The sequence below is a fragment of the Uloborus diversus genome, chromosome 10 (genome assembly GCF_026930045.1).
Source record: "Uloborus diversus isolate 005 chromosome 10, Udiv.v.3.1, whole genome shotgun sequence".
Classification (NCBI taxonomy): Eukaryota; Metazoa; Arthropoda; class Arachnida; order Araneae; family Uloboridae; genus Uloborus; species Uloborus diversus.
In genome coordinates, this window is record NC_072740.1 from 117,054,809 (window position 1) to 117,071,871 (window position 17,063).

The 17,063-nt window shown below is 32.5% G+C and overlaps 1 protein-coding gene and 1 long non-coding RNA gene across 2 annotated transcripts in view; one reads left to right on the plus strand and one right to left on the minus strand.

The window, feature by feature from the left end:
• Positions 1-15,292, minus strand: part of LOC129230972 (uncharacterized) — a 52,410-nt gene extending 37,118 nt beyond the window's left edge. Inside the window, exon 1 of the long non-coding RNA XR_008581224.1 lies at positions 14,777-15,292. This is a non-coding gene — a long non-coding RNA (uncharacterized LOC129230972). The remainder of the gene's footprint in view (positions 1-14,776) is intronic.
• LOC129230971 (homeobox protein Hox-B5a-like) overlaps positions 10,394-17,063 on the plus strand; it is a 53,648-nt gene continuing 46,978 nt past the window's right edge. Inside the window, exon 1 of the mRNA XM_054865210.1 lies at positions 10,394-10,952. Coding sequence (XP_054721185.1) covers positions 10,394-10,952 — 559 coding nt within the window. The remainder of the gene's footprint in view (positions 10,953-17,063) is intronic.

A 17,063-nucleotide genomic window follows, 5' to 3' on the forward strand; every position in this document is an offset into this window, starting at 1 on the left:
GCTTTCATGAAAAGTTCTGTAAAATGTAAAATTTAAGTATGATGAGCACCATTGGCAACAGCTTCTTCAGCAATGGGACATTTCCCCCCAATTTTCCATGTTCCACATTGTAACTCCTCAAATTACCTAACAAAATATACTGCACGTCAATATTTTAATGTATCTCGTAAACGGAGGGGAGAATTGAAGAGTTCAGTAATGCCAGGCGACAAATGAGTGAATCAGAAAAAAAAAAAAGCTGCTTTGACGAGCTCTTTTTATTTCTTTTGACTACAAGCAATCAGTTTTCCTCTTCTTTTTTTACGTACGAAGTTGTAGTGATGACATACGGAAGTTGAAACTGCAAAATTTGAATTTTCCAGCTTTTAATTTAGTTCCGGTGTGTCAGTGTTCTTTCCCAACTTCTTCATTTTGGACAGATATTCATCATTGAAAAAAGCTTTATTTGAAAGCAAAGTAGGGGGAGGGGAATAAACATTATGTCTTCAAAAGAGACAGCAACATCTTCATCCGGCCAAAAATATCCAGCTCTTCAAATAGTCACTTAACACGTTTATCCAACAAATTTTGTAATTGCCAAAACGTGTTTTTATGAAAGGATTTTCTGATCATAAATTTTGTCATTCGACATTAGAAATAAACCCTTAAGCATTTACGAAGTAAAATCAGTTTTTCAAAGCATTATTTTCAAATGGACATAAGTTGTAATAATTATATCAAGATTTATTTACATACTATAGCAAACATACCATGAAGATAGCCAGATATAAAATTGTGTGGTTTTTCTTTTTTCAAGGCGTGACATTTTTTAGAGGAGTTGAAATCATTTTGGAGGAAAGAAATATACGAAAACACTGAATGCCTAAAAAAGTGATCAATTTCATAAGAAATAGTTTTTTAAGGATTAAATGAAGATGGCTCGCAAAGAACTGATGAGGATTGTTTGCTTTTTAATGTTTAGAACGACTGAGGGTTTTTATTTTGAAAAATCGCGAAACATTCAAAGTAAGTTTTTCAAAACTCCAATTGCGCTTTTTTTTTTTTTTTTTTGCATTTCTTACGATAACGTGTTTTTATTTACAAGTTTACAATTTTTGTTTGTTTACAATTATTGCTTACAAGTACAAAGCGTGAAAATATGCTTGAGAGGCGTATTTCTAACTTCCGGCACCATCTAAGAATATTTTATTGAATATTTTACAAAATATTTAAACTAAATGCTGAAAAAAATGGACCAACTCAATATAAAAGCTTCATAATTTCACTTTGCACTAAGTAAGCTTCAAAAGCAAATTAATGAGGTCAGCAAATATTTCTAATTTCCGGAAGCTCAACAACTGCTAACATATTTAAAAGGTAGCAAAACAAAGTAAATTACTTCGCAAGGCAAAGCGAGGCAGTATTTTCTCCTGCGTAATATATCATGACGAACCAGAATATTCTCCTAGTGAGTGGGGGTTTTGATAACCGCACAACATGTATACATGCTTTAAACCAAACTGGGATTTCTGCGATGCCCAATGCCCATCCCCCAGGTGCAATTGCTCTCCCCCCCCCCCTCAAGTACTACGGAACACTCCAAAGCCACCAGAAGAGAAAGAAACCCCTAAGCATTCCTTAAAAATTTCAATGACGAATTCTAAAACCATATGGATCCTTCCCCTTGGGCACCCTTAAGGACTGGTAATGAGGCTTAAAATCAATTGCTCAGGGGGGGGGGGGGCTTTTTCAACCCTAATACCTCTCGCTGCATCCCTGAACCTCACATTTATTATTATCAATACCAAGTGAGATGGAAATATGCTACAGTTTTAACATCAAATTTTTTTAGTAGTATAGATTTAATTTTAAAAAAAGCAAATAAATAAATTAATTTATTAAAAAATTAATGAATGAAATGTAAGCGATCAAATAACATTGTTTTGTGAGATATATCAGACGTGAATAACAATATTTTGCAAATTTTACTAGCGAGCTGTGAGTTGACATGTTTTGTGATTTATTTTGTTTTCAGTATTAGTATTTTTAGTTACTAGTTTTATGTGTGAAAATTACATTTTGTTTGATGAAATTATTAGGGGATTTGATTGATTTTTCAAGGAAAAAAACATGTTAATGAAATTTTAATTTTTTGAAATTTTAATATGTATATTTGTTCACATAGTTAAATGATTTCAATAATTAAAAGATTCCTACTTTAGAAAAAATACACAGAGTAAAACTAGTTCCTAACTACGAATTTCTTCTTAATTCGTCTAAACGCAAGCACTTCTCAATCATATGAAGTGGATAAGAAGAATGCTTATAAGAAAAGTAAGCATTCGAGTCAGTTGAGTCTCTAAAATCACCAAAAGAATTATTGTCCACACTTAGTGCGCGTAATTGGAAAAAGCAATCTATTTAGTACTCAAGGCAGCGAATGTTAATTATCCAATTATTATTCCTAAATTAACCTTTCCTTCAATACGAAATGCCACAACTGACAAGTTAACATGTGTATAACGGAATGCATTCGCTTGTAAAATAGAACAACCAATTTAAATGGAAATAATTTCAAAAATGAAAATTACACATAGATACTTCGTGTGGAAATTCCGACGCAAATGTATCTTTATGAAGGCTCATTTCCAATATTGACGACTGAAAAACTTGTTTTTCCAATTGTTCGAGAGATAAAGTTTTGTAAATTGAGCAGAATAAATAAAATGTTTTAGTATTTTTTTATTAGTAAAAAACGATAATTTTCGGTGTTATTTAGATTGTACTATTTTTTTGAATAATGCAGAGCGCTTAACTGTTTTACAGGGCGTCATATGCACACTTAAGAACATTTCGATATGTTTCCACAAAACAAAGATTTTGTTTTCGTGACAAAATACAGATTTAGTTCTGCAATATATTATTTATATATTTTTTTTCCCTTCAATGCAGATTATACTATATTAAGAAATTTGGTTTCATTCAATACAAGTTATGTGTATTCCATTTAGATATGGTGCAAAAGTTTAATGTATGAAGTCGCTCAGCAACGATATTATAAAAAAAGTAGATAAATATTTTTTCTCTTTTTTCTTTAATATACCAAATGCTTTTTTTTTCCTCCCTGAAAAAAAAAAAAAAAAAAAAAAAAAAAAAAAAAAAAAAAAAAAACGAAAAAAAATAATAATAAATAAATAAATTTCTGTATGCACACAAATGCATTTAGTTTTATCCTCGACGTCGTACTGCATATCATACAAAATGCAATTTTTTAAAATTTAATTCGAATTAAGGTTCTTAGCATCATATGTCTTTTTTGGAGATAAGATCTTTTTCTTGTGTTTGATATTACTTTTCGTTGCTTTCTTTAAGCTGTGTTAAAATGTTACTCAAGTTTAAACTTTCAAATGTTATTTTATCGACCCGTTTTCTGCTCTACTATATAACTGTTTTATCCTTTAATTAATCCTTTGAGTACCGTAACCTTTACGACATATTATGGAAATGTACGATGTTTAAAAAAAAAGAAATTTTATTTAAATAGTTACTTATTATTTTATTATTGATATTATTATTGTTTTGCTAATGTTAAAGTTATGATGTCTTAGTCACATGGGAAAAAATTATACAAGTTATTTGTATTGAAAAACTTATGAAATAATTTTTGAGCTTAACGGCGGACTCCTCCTTAAATGGATATTATTGATCGCTGAGCAAAATGAAGCTCACATACAAAGGACATAAACATGAATCGAGAAGAAATAAAGCTGCATCTAATTATATGATAATTTTTCAAAAATAAAGTATGTTTTTAAGTCGTGGCTTTTAGAACTCAAAAGTTTGCACAAACGTTGCACAAATGCGTGAGCCAGATATCCGTTTCATTTCAAATAAATTGCTAATGTATTTCAACAGGCGCATTACCCTCCAAGGAGAAGTAAATATGCTTAGAATAAACACACACTTACTAACATTATTTTGACATCTTGGCGGGACAGCGTTGAAAATTCAGCACATCGTCTAACAAAAACAATGATCACCCTGTTTTTGGAGCGCAAATGGGAGAAGATATCATTCAGCAACAGGATTCATGCAGTTCGTGGAGGATACTTCGCAAGTTGAGAACATTTCTTATGTGCTGAAAGCCAAAGGGGGAGACAGGAGTGCTGTCCCTTTGAGGGGATTTTTCAATGGCTTCCTGGCCCCGCCTACCTTCCCCTCGCGCTAACCTCAAGTCATGTCCTTGACCCAACCAGGAATTGGTTTTTAAACCAAAATGAGATATTCTCCGGAACTAGATTGATTTTTGCTTTTCGGAGTTAACCCGACTGCTCCGTTTTTCTTGGCCGCTTTGACGGGTTATCAGTAAAGGATCGGGTACTTTTGGAGGGCTTAAATTAATTGGCGCGGTTGGAATGAGAGTGGTGTATGTCATTCTATCTAACTTAGTTCTGTAAAAAAGAAAACAAAAAATCAAGACTAGATTTTTTAACTTCAAGGGAAGGATTTGGATTTAAATATAGATATTTTTAAAATTATATACCAGGTTTTATGAAAATTTACTTGTTCTAAAATTACTTTAAGGGAACTATACCGTTGTCATTTTAAATTTACTATTGGTTTACTGAAATAAAATCAAATATGCAAGTACTGTTATGAATTAAAAGACAGCAAAATATTTTGGCTACAGCTCAGATCGGCGGCCTGGAAACTAATTTGCACTATTGTCATGTCCACCACGGGGCGCCCCGAACTAAAATTTTTACGAGGGTGGAAATTCTCAATTTTCCGAACAGAACTCCAAATTTGCCGAATTTTATTCCAAATTTTGCAGAAGGAGGATAGTCTTGCCGAAGAGAAGCCCTGATTTTTCCGAATCGTTAGACAAAATTTGCCAAATAAGGGAATTTTCGGAAAGTCATAGTGACCTCCCGTGACCTTCCATCGGGGCGCCCCTGTGATCATCTCAGACGCAGTTCAGGTCAGTGGAAAACCTTTGTGATTTCCTAAGTGGCTAATATATTTTAGAAAATTTTTTGGTAACTGGTATGCTTGGTAGAAGAACTAAAGAGGAACCCGAATTCATGCGGAACTAAAATTATAAAAATTTTTATTTACACCACCATTATTCTAGCACGTAATGCAGTGTGTTAGATGCTAAAGGAGATTCAAATTATTCAAGTGAACTTATAGAAATTTAAGCACAAAAAATAATTTTACCAGTGTTTGTTTTTCTTCTTAATTAAAGCATTTATTGAGCAATTATAAAACGCTCTAAAAAGTATTAAAAAATGGTTTAAGTGTAAAAGTTGAATTTTGTCTATTACATTTGTTCCTGTGAATATCTAATCAACACAGGACACAATTATTTTAGCCAGGCTGAAATATTATTGTGAACAGTTTAATTAATTTTTATTTAATACTAGCTTCTTTTATTAAACTACTAGCCTTCTTCGGCGACTAAATGGCTCGCCTTTGGGAAAAGCTGTCTTTATGCAAAGAAGCAGCCTTTGACAGTTGCTTAAATATAATTTTTTTATAAACACAAACGTACATAAACATATTACTTCATGATATGTCTAGAGACATAGCATAATTCAAAACAACAATTAGAACACTAGTAAAATTGGTCGCTGACATAATACACTGCGTCAATAGTTGAGCGTCAATGAGCATAAAGAAGTACTAAAAAGACATAAAGCATTAAATAATTTTTTTCTCTATTTAATTTATCTGTAAACGACGTAAAGAAGGTAGGCAATAACTACACCTGCATACAAATTTCATGTTTCTATCGGTCTTGCCGTTTTCTGAAAACACACGATCATTTATTTTTCTACATAGAATATAATTTATTTTGGTGCCTTATGTTGTTGAAAAACTTTCTTACTTTGTTGAGTACGCATTGTTTTTATTTTCATAGCAGCATGCTGTGATGCCTTCAGTTAGCTTTAAATCAATTTTTAGAAAATTATTACAGCATAATTTGATGTATTATTTATATTAGTCATAACGGTCGTTAACATGTAAGTAAAATACAATAGAGGATTGGTAATATGGCTTACGACCTTAATCATACGCATACATGAAAACGAGGGAAAGTTCGACAGTTTCAAAAATTATCTGAAAACTGAATATTATTGCAGTGAATAAGAAAATTATGAAAAAAAAAATATGTTTTTCTCTTTTTCTTTCTTTATTTCTTCAATTACTTTTTATTTATTTAGTTTTTGGTTATAAAATATATATGAACCAAAATAACATGTTTTCTGCTCTTGTAACAGGTGTTGGTATTTTATAAAGATGATTGCAAACATTATATTAAATATAAAGATAATTTTTTTGAAAAAAATATATGAAAATAATTATTCTATGGACTGAAACGTTATATAACACGAACATGTACGAACAAAGGCCGCAGTAATATAATTTTCAGATATTTTTTGCATAAGTATTCACAACAATTACTGATATCTTTTGAACTCTAATTAATAACGATGAATTTTTCAGTCGCGCACTAAAAATTGTAGTTAATAAGTGTCGGATAAACATTACTATATTACGCTATCAACAAAATATGACATGACACAAATACTTTTCATAAGTGTATATTATAAACTGGCATAACATTTCTTTTTAGCAGAAACAAACGGTATGAATCTAATGCTAGTCAAATAAAATAAAAATTTAGGGGTTCTCATGAAGTCGTTGTGAATTGATGACCCTGAATTGTTCTCGATCTATCACAATTAAACAGAGGAAAGCGGGGAAGAAACGGCTATTAAGATGGAAAAGATGGTAATGTAATAAATGTTTCTTAATATAAAATATCACATTACCAATGCGATGTTACATTTTCAAAAAAAAAAAAAAAAGTTAACATCGTTGAAATTACCAAAAACATATGATGTGCAACAGAAATACCTTTCATAAATATCGCTAAAATTATTTGAGAACTAAACAAATGTTGATGAATTCAGCATTAATGCATTTATATGAATTTTAAGGGTTCCGGAATTATCGTTGTAAAATGATACCGCTCCTAATTTATCTCGATATGTCACCTAATTCTCTTAATGGGAAATATATCTGCTATGAGACTAACAGCGCAATTTAGGTAGAAAAGATGCAAATCGATAAATGTGTTTTTTAAACCATCACATTAACAATGCGATGTTATGTAATAATAAAAATACTTATAATACATAATTTATGATCACAGAAATTATCAGAAAAATATGATATGCAATAGTAATACCTTCCATAACTGTCGCCGAAATCGTTTGAGAGCTCAGCAAATGTCAATAAATTTTGCATAGATGCAATAAAATAAAGTCTAGGGGCTAGGAGTGTTATCGGTGCAAAATGATAAGACTCCACATTTCCCTCGATATCTTACCTAATTACCCTAAAGGGTGAAAAATGTATGTGAGACTAAAAGCATATATAAGAAGGTAACAATGAAAATGCAGTTATTGCGTTGCATAAAATATCAAATATGAAAATTGCAATAGGATGCTGAAAAACTATTAAAATCAAATTTAACATTGCAGAAATGAGAAAAACTATGATGCAACAGCAATACATTGTTTATGTGTCGCCGAAATCACTTGAGAGCTAAACAAATGCGGCGGAATTTAGGGAGGGTGCACTAAAATATAGTTTAAGGGTGCAAAATGATAAGGCTAATATTTTCTCTCGATAGGGGAGATGTAGACGTCTGAGAGACTAAAGGAGCAAGCTAAGAAGAAAAAGATACAAATACAATAAATGTAGAACATAAAACATCACATAAACAACTTGGTGTTATGTAAAAAAAAAATAATACTATAATTTAACATCGCAAAAATCACAATAAACTCTTCCGGTACGTAAAATGATAAGGATTCTAGTTTCTCCCAATACGTCACTTAATTCCCTTAACGGAGGGGAGATGTGGACGTCTGAGAGACTAAAAGAATAGACAAGATGAAAAAGATGCAAATACAATAAAAATATTTTATAAAATATCACTTAAACACCGTGATGTTATGTAAAAAATAATAATGATATAATTTAACATCGCAGAAAACCAAGCAAATATGATATGCAACCTTTGACAAATGTCGATGATTTCAGCATAGGTGCAATAAAATAAAGTTTAGGGGTCTGGCATTATCGGTGCAAAATGACACCAAGGCTTCTAATTTCTCTCGATATGTCACATAATACCTTTAAAAGAGGAGAGATGTGGGCGTCTGAGAGACTAAAAGAGCTACTATAAGAAAAAGAAGGAAATGTATTTTACAAAATAACGCATAAACAACATGATGTTATGTAAAAAATAATAAAAAAATAATTTAACAATGCAGAAATCGTCAAACAAATATGATATGCAACAGAAATGCCTTTGACAAATATTGATGAATTCAGCATATGTGCAATAGAATAAAGTTTAGGGGTCTTGCATTATCGGTGTAAAATGATAAGACTCCTAATTTCTGTCGCTTTGTCATTTAATTCCCTTAAAGGAAGAGAAGTGTGTATGTCTCAGAGACTAAAAGAGCAATTATGAAAAAAAAGAGATGTATGTTTTAAAATAATACATAAACACCGTGATGTTATGTAAAAATAATAATAATATAATTTAACATCGCAGAAAACCAAACAAATATGATATGCAACAGAAATACCTTTGACAAAAGTTGATGAACTCAGCATAGGTGCAATAAAATAAAGTTTAGGGGTCTTGCATTATCGGTGCAAAATGATAAGACTCCTAATTTCTCTCGATATGTCACCTAATTCCCTTAAAGGAGGGGAAATGTGTGTGTCTGAGAGACTAAAAGCGCAGCTAAGAAAGAAGAGGAGCAAAAAAAGAGAGACCAGTTGGAGAAAGGAGACTGACAGATATTAATTGCGGGGTCCAAGGTGGGAGAATGGGGGCGGCTGGAGTGAAATTATAATGTGATTGCGAGCTTGGCCATGTACTGAACGTTTCATTCGCTCAGCAGACGGATCGATCTTCAAGAAAATGAGCTATTGGGGGGAGACTAGCCTGGAGAGGAAAAAGTTGGAACGTTATCAACCGCTCACAACGGGAACTGCCTCACTCTGTGAGCGAGACACTCGCTGAGAAGGACCCCTCTCTGCAGCGCTCTCAGAATCGCAACGCTCCTGGATGCTCTAGCTATCAGTCCCTTTCACAACTTTAAACTCTTCCGGTATGTAGATTCCGAAACTGAAGAGCTAGCTTTCTGGCAGATTTCACAACGCGTAGATATTCTTAGATTAGACAGGTCGTTCTGCCTGGTGGACGGACTTGGAAAATTCTGTCGGACAGTTCGTCAATGTTTTGATGGTGAAAAATTCCCGTCAAACTAGTTGAACATTACAAACTCGGTTTTTAATCTTTCGAAAACGGAGAAAAATTGACAGTCTGATAGTATCGTGGTCAAATCTGAAGTCTGTTCGTTGTTTACTTTGCAAAGTAAGAGACTCTGTTGTTAAACATTAGTAGAAGAATATCTGTACTTTATCATTGGAACGCGTGAGAAAAATTAGCTCAAGATTCCCAAAACTATTTATCTGATTTGACGCTTGTCATTAACGGGAGAGTCAATTATTAAAGCGCAGTTTTTTCCTGAATCCGGTATTTTTGTTAATAATACATAAGAATCCAATTACTGGAAAAAATATATATAAGTATAATTGAAAATTGGATGTGTGTGAGAAAAATGCGAACAATTGTTGAAATTTGAATTTTTTTCTTAAAAGGAAAAATTGATCTTTTTTCGTTGGAGAGCAAAACTAATTTGGTGGGAGAAACCGCGTCGAAGAGTTTTGTGTCGGTGGAGTTTTGTAAATCAAGGAGTCGAGTGAAATTGTGGCGAGTGCGTGATTGGATTCGTTTGGGTCGAGAGTTTTGGGTGGCGCAAAGTTGTTGGTCCAAAGTTTGGTTGATCCGCCAGGGCTGCTGGTAGCCGAGTTGTGTGGTAGAAGAGAGGAGAGCTCGAGTTGGATGGGAGGAGGAGGCGCTGTGTGAGTGAGGAGTGGAAAGAGTGGCGCGGCATTGTAAAGGAAGCGCTCGAAGAGTCCAGAGGCACTTACCTCGCTGTCGCTGGCGGGATCGGTCAGTCGCTCGCGTTGCACACTTAATGAAGGCTCGAGAGTAAACAATTATCGGCAGCCGATTCACACTTTTAGTCGCAAATCGGCACTCGTGGACGAGCGTCCGCCGACTCGAGCATGGACTCCGCGCTCCTTCTCATTGGCGGAGGAGCGTCACGTGGTCGCTAGGGCCGTACCATATTTGGAATAATGTGCTATTAAAAGTGTGCCGGAGGTTTCCTGGTGTGCAGAATAGCCATCATTCATCAAAATTGCGAGGGGATATTGGCAGCATTCGAGCCGCGCTACAAATCAAACGGGACTTATGAGTTCGTATCAGTTTGTCAACTCGTTGACGTCGTGCTACAGTCAAGGGCGGCCGGACCCGACGGCGCAGGACTATTACACGCCGCCGGTACAGGCTTACGGGAGCTGTTTCAACGGGCCGGCCTCGCCGGCGCAGGGCTACGGGGCGCCCTATGGCGCCCCGCCGCAGCCTTTATCGGCGCAGAATGGGGACCACTACAGCAGCTGCTCGCAGCAGCAGCGGCTCGGCGCTACGCCGACTCCCAGCTGCAAGTTCGCCGAGTCCGCGCTCGCCGCCTCGCCGCAAGACCTATCCACCACCAGCTCCAGTTCTCAGCCGCCGGAGTCTCCGGAGCCGCCGGGCCAATCGCCCACGCCGCCCACATCCAAGTCCTCGACCAGTCGACACTTGAGCCCGGACTCGAGCCCCAGGGCCTCGCCCCAGCAATCTCCCTCACCCAACAGCCAGCAGGGCGCGTCGCAGCCCAGCACGCCGCAGAAGAGCGGAGCCGCTTTCAGCCAGACCAGCCAGCCACCGCAGATCTATCCCTGGATGAGAAAAGTGCACGTCGGCCAAAGTAAGTCTATTTCCCTCTTTCCTCACCACTCACTAACAACAACATGACATACAACCACTATCACCAACAACAGTCATTCATTTTTCAACTGGAAGGATCTTCAACCGAACATGAACTCACTACGCTTAAAGTACTGATAAATACTTTAACAATTAAGACAGCATAATATAATAACATTTACATCCGAAATTTATGATTCACAAATTATTTGCTGTGAAATATTTGAAAACCTACACACTAATAATATAAGTTTTATGATATTGTCATGTTGTTGTCCCAAGCCAATAAACACGACCCATAAATGTGTAAGAAACACTTCGTAGAAAGATACTATTGCAGTTAGTACATTTTAGATTCTGAGAAATAGATTAATTAAAGCAAATAAAAATATTGAAAAAGAAAACTTACAAAAATCAATCTCTAAAAATTTAAACTTTAAATGATTTCAAGTTTTTGAACTTTATCAATGCTACGTAGAAATGTTATATTTCGAATTAATTTAAAAACTAAACATTTAATGGCTACTTATTTTTCTTTATTAATGTATCTATAATCTATAAGATATTTTTCATTTTAAAGCAAAGTCATTTTATTAAAGTGAAATTTAAAGGATTTTTGTTTCGCTATAACTTAATTATAGACCATGAATTATAATGCAATTAAGCAAATAAATAAGTTCATGCTTCAAAGTCACGTTATAGAACCAATTTTTGAGATACTCTACTATAAATGAATGGCTTCTCATGCTTTAAATGCATTGCTGTCCTAGCCTTTTATTTTAGACACATAAAAATACATTTGAATGTTTCAAATATTTTGAAGTATTCAAATTAAATTCTTATTCTTATTTTTAAGACGTGAAGACTATGAGGTTTTGGTTTCAATGCAAATGATAAATGATAAAAATATATATTTTGTGTTAAAACCTTGTTATAATCACAATTATGATTCATGCTTTTGGTTTGTTTACATTGTTGAGCAGTTACATTTCAATTTCAGCACTCACGCATACTACAGTAAAATTTTAAAATAATTAAAAAAAAGTAGTTTAGAAATAATTTAAAACAATTTTAACTTTATGCACATTATTATAGATTGAGTATCTTGAGTTATATCAAATGATAATAACTTAGTTATCTATATTTTGGTGTTTCGTTTGAGTAAACAAAAAGCTTTTGACATTACCATAATTTATTGTAACATACAAAAAAAAAAAATTTTTTTTTTTTTGAGTTAAACACATTAGTTTAGCCAAAAAGATTAGTTCAGATAAAAAATATAACATATAATGTATTTTATTAATTTTTATATATTATTTATGCTCAACAGGAATTAAAAAAAATGCGTGTACATATTAAGTGTTATTAACCAAAAACTCATGATAACAAAAATATATCTATCCTAATGAATATACATAATAAAATTTATACACAACTATTTATTCAACTTGATTCCAATAAAACTGAGAAATTAATAAAGCTTGAGAATCAGTGAAAACATGAGTAAAACGGACAGTGAAAAGAGAAAAATATATCCAATCAGCTATAATTATGGTATTCATTCAAAATAACTTTTTTACAAAACTATATGCAAAATAATTAAATTGTCAATTGGAAAAGAATACTGACTGTGCCATAGTTGGAAAATTTTGCTAGAAAAATTTAATACTTTACCAAATCCAAAATAATTAATTGTGTCAGTAAAAATTAAGGTGAAAAACCTCTTGACATGTTTGCAATAAAAATGAATAAATTTTAATAATTTAAAAAGGACTACAAATTTCATTCGTGAAAATCAAGGTGTGAAGATAGAATTAATTTGGAAACGATTAAGTGTGTAATACTTCGTAGCCATACATCTAACTTCAAAGTTCTGATTTGATAAAGTAACAATCGATTTGTTTTCATTAGAAAAAAAATTCTACATATTCATGCTTGTATTGAAATTAGTTGTGGAAATTGCTAATGTATTAATTAATATTTTAATTTAATTAAAAAAAGACAACAGTTTGTTCGCTTTACAATTCAAAAACCTATATTTATATTGCTTGAATTAAAGTTCAAAAGTACGAATGCATTTGAATGTGAATTTGTAAATGTTTTAAGTGAGTGCTGAAATCGTGATGCAATATTTTACTATTATACTAAGTGTATTTCTCTATGTGCTTCATATTTACGTACAGTATTATTCAAATCACAATTATTATTATTTTTTAAACTCTAAATCCAAGATGAAATTTACTTAAATTCTTTTCAATATCGTGAAGAAATGACATAATAAGCAGTTATTATTATTATTTTTTAACGTTCAAACAAGTAATAATTTCCGCGATAAAATTTTTTAATAACAATGACTAGAAAGTTTTGATGCCTACAAGATTATAAAGCAAACCCGATGTCTTAACTTCCTTGATTATATATTAATTACTGAAAAAGTATAGCGTATATTATTTTAGTATTGTGCTTCAAGGTATTTATTGAACTGTGGGATACATTTAAAAAGACAAATTTGAGATGGTATACCGATAAATTTTTATCTTAAAAATTTACTCTATTTTTTGAAAGATAAATTTAGTATTACTTAACTTATGAGCTAAAAATTGAGGTGCTGTCTCTTAAAATCATAACATTTCCTATTTTTTTAATTAGCATTTCAGAAATTTCTTAAGCAAAACGAAGGCATGTGCTACTATTTTAATCTATTCCTCAATGTAGTTTCATTCTACTATCAAAATGTTTAATTCCATTACCTAAACAAGGACTAATTTGTAATTTTTAGAGAGGCAAGATGATCATGTAATTGCATTAAAAAAAATTAATGCGTTAACTGGATTTAGCGTTAAATGTATAGAAATTTTTCACAAATAGCAAATATTTAAAATATTTAAATTACACAAATATTAAATTCTATTTGGAATGTAACAAAGAATGTTTTGATAATAATGTGTATCAACATTAAATTTATTTACTAAATGGTGAAATCACGCAATGAATAAAAATTGAAAAGTAATGCCAAAAATACTGCAATGTGGCAATAAATTTATAGTTCTTAAATTTAGAGGGTTAAAGTAATGCAAAGTACGTAACAAGCTTAAATGCAATAGCAATTCCTTCAGAACTGAAAATAATCTTTAATAAAATTCAAATTATGGAACGAGTACAAAAAAAAAAAAAAAAAAAAAAAAAATTGTGCGTGTGAAAAATTAATAAGTTTTATTTATCACCAATCAAATATGGAATATTATATAATGAATCTTTTTACAACTTTGACTTACAAACTGAAAATAATAACTAAGCATAGTTTAGACGTTTAAGACAAACAAGATTTTGTTAATGTATTATTTTACTTTTTAAAAATTAACGTTCAGATTACTTTATTTTTATTAATGCATAAAATTTTACATATATATTTAAGCTTTTCAAAAAATACAAATTCAATTTCGTTTAAATAAGTTATTGTTATCCGCATAAATTATCGACATTTAATAAATAAAATTAGCTAATGTTATTGTTATTCAAGCTGTTTTAAGCTTATTTTATTTAAGTTTTTCAAAGAATACAAATTCAATTTCTTTTAAATAAGTAACTGTTATTCACATAAATTACTGACATTTAATAAACAAAATTAGCTGTTGTTTTAATGTTATTAAATGTGATTGAGAATATTTTGTGAACCATCGAGTATAAGATTTCTGCCATTTGCACTAAAATATTAATCTTGAGAGAATGTTAACTGAGTACAAAAAACGCAATAATATTCGCAAAACTTCAATCACAACAGTAGGAGAAAAACATATCAAGTATTAAGAAAAATGTATGACTTACCCCATCTGTGTTAAAAGTAATCCAAACTGTTTTCGCCGACGCGTTTAAGCCTAACGCCGCCGGCGATAAGTTCCTCACGTTTGAAACAACTTACAGTTCATTTGCAACATGCTGGGAACAAAAAACAAAGCTGTAGGCAGACAACGTCCTGCCTGGCATACGAACCTCTCAAACAATAGCTCACTGAAACTTCATAAACAGCGTCGTCTTCTCTACAGGCGTCAAAGTTTTTTTTTTTCTTTCCTTCCCCTTCCCATCTACATTTTGAGACTTTGATAAATAACTGACGGCTCATCTTCGTCTACAAATGACTTCCTCCAACTAAATTAAGTAGTGAACTCAACATCATCATCAAGGTTAAAGATGAGCCACCACCCTCAAAAAACAGCCCCAAATCGGGTCATCAGCCAATAAATTCTTGCAGATGAGCACAGATTTTCAATCCAGATGTTTCTTCTATTGTTGGAAGCGGTGAAAGACCGGTAGCTGGGAGCCGAAGAGCATCTGGACCGGAGAGTCGGGAATTCTCTTCCCGTCTGACTACGCTCTCCGAGCGGCAAAAGCTTTTGAGGAGGCCCGGATAGCCGTAAATATTCGAAGCCAGTTCGCTGTCAAACTGCGTTTTACCCCTCCCTTCGACCATAAAACTCGGCGTGTTGGGCCTATAAAACTTTCCGCATAGCTATAATTTTGTCCGAGCTCAACAGCACTCTCTACCCGCCGCCGGCAATAAAACGGTAGCTGGCTAGACATTTTTATGGCCACTATAAAACGGTGCTGGGAGCACCGTTAAAGCACAAAAGAGCTCTCGTTGCCAAAGACACAGCCTAATCATTTAATTTCACTTTTCGGAAAGAGAATCTTACTAGAGAGAGTTCTAGTCGATTGCTTTTATTACCCAGACAATAATCATCTTTTCTTGATGCGCTTTTTTTTTTTCGCTTTACTTTTCTACTCCAGTATTTTTCCTTTTTCTTTCTTCAGCGTGTTAATTGTCAGAATAATTGGCTGACTTTCCAGGAAATTTTTGTTTTCTTTTATGTTTTAATTACAGAATCTATTAAACAGTGGGTTTCGATTATTTTTGCTCAAACTAAGTAAGTAAAGTATTTCACCGAATATTTAATTTCTATTAGTTAAACTTTTTCCGTTAAAAGTAATTTCCATTTCGCAGCAAATGAAAAACAACTGAAAGTTTTATCTTAATATAGTATTTTCTTTTTAATTCTTAATATAAAAATTTTAAAAGTCATCATCTAGCATGAAATACTTTTTTGCTTTCGCTTAAATTGTTTAAACTTCCATTTTTACTCTTATTAATTTCTTCCTCGATAAATATACATGTATATGATATATGTATACTTACAGGGGGTGTAAGATATATATATGATATATCTTACTGCACTTTTTTTGCTTTCGTTGTTAATACACCTTGCTTTTCGTTTTTATGTTTTGATGCATTCCTTTTTTTTTTTTGTAAGTACGTTTTCCTATGCAAAAAATGCATGAAAAACGCACTGACACTGATTAAGCGGCATTTTTCAAGCCCTATGATGTTGAAGATAACGTTTTCTGACATGTTTTTTTCTTTGGTTAGGTATTTATTTTCATTCATACATCAATCGTTGAACACTCAAAATCGTTTCTGAATATTTTTTTCCTTCTTGATTCATGAGACATGACTGCCTTCCTTCATTATTATAATATTAACCGTATGAAATATTAAAACCCGAGTTAGTTTGAAAATCTTGAATTTCTTGTATGAAAATTGAAATTACATTTTCTATGCAACATCTTAATTGAATTATTTTAAAAAAAAATCGTCTTGTTTTTAAATTCTCTAGATTTTTGACTCTCTATTTGTGCATAGTGTAAGCGTATTATCCTTGTATATGCTTACACTTAAGCACAGTGATCGATTTTCATAAAAGTGAAGAATTTTTACCTATTTCGCGTAACTATAAGTTTTAGGCAGTGCTATAGAGTTCGGAATAAAATTTTGGGGTAATGCATCTCTTTTCACAAATTAGATGTCATGATCAAGGGATTTCTCGTGAGGCCAAAAAAGATTAGATCACATATCCTTTGCCAGCTTTAATATAAAAAGTAGACATTTAATTTTGAAAAAAAATTTGAGGCCAATTTGCATTGTTTTTTTTCCCATTAATCAACCAAATATTTTCCTCTTCAGCGTTGTCTTTCAACTACAGCACTGGTTTTAGGCTAGAGAGAACATTAAACTGAAAAACTGATAGAACATGAAATAACACACGTATTCTGGCATAGT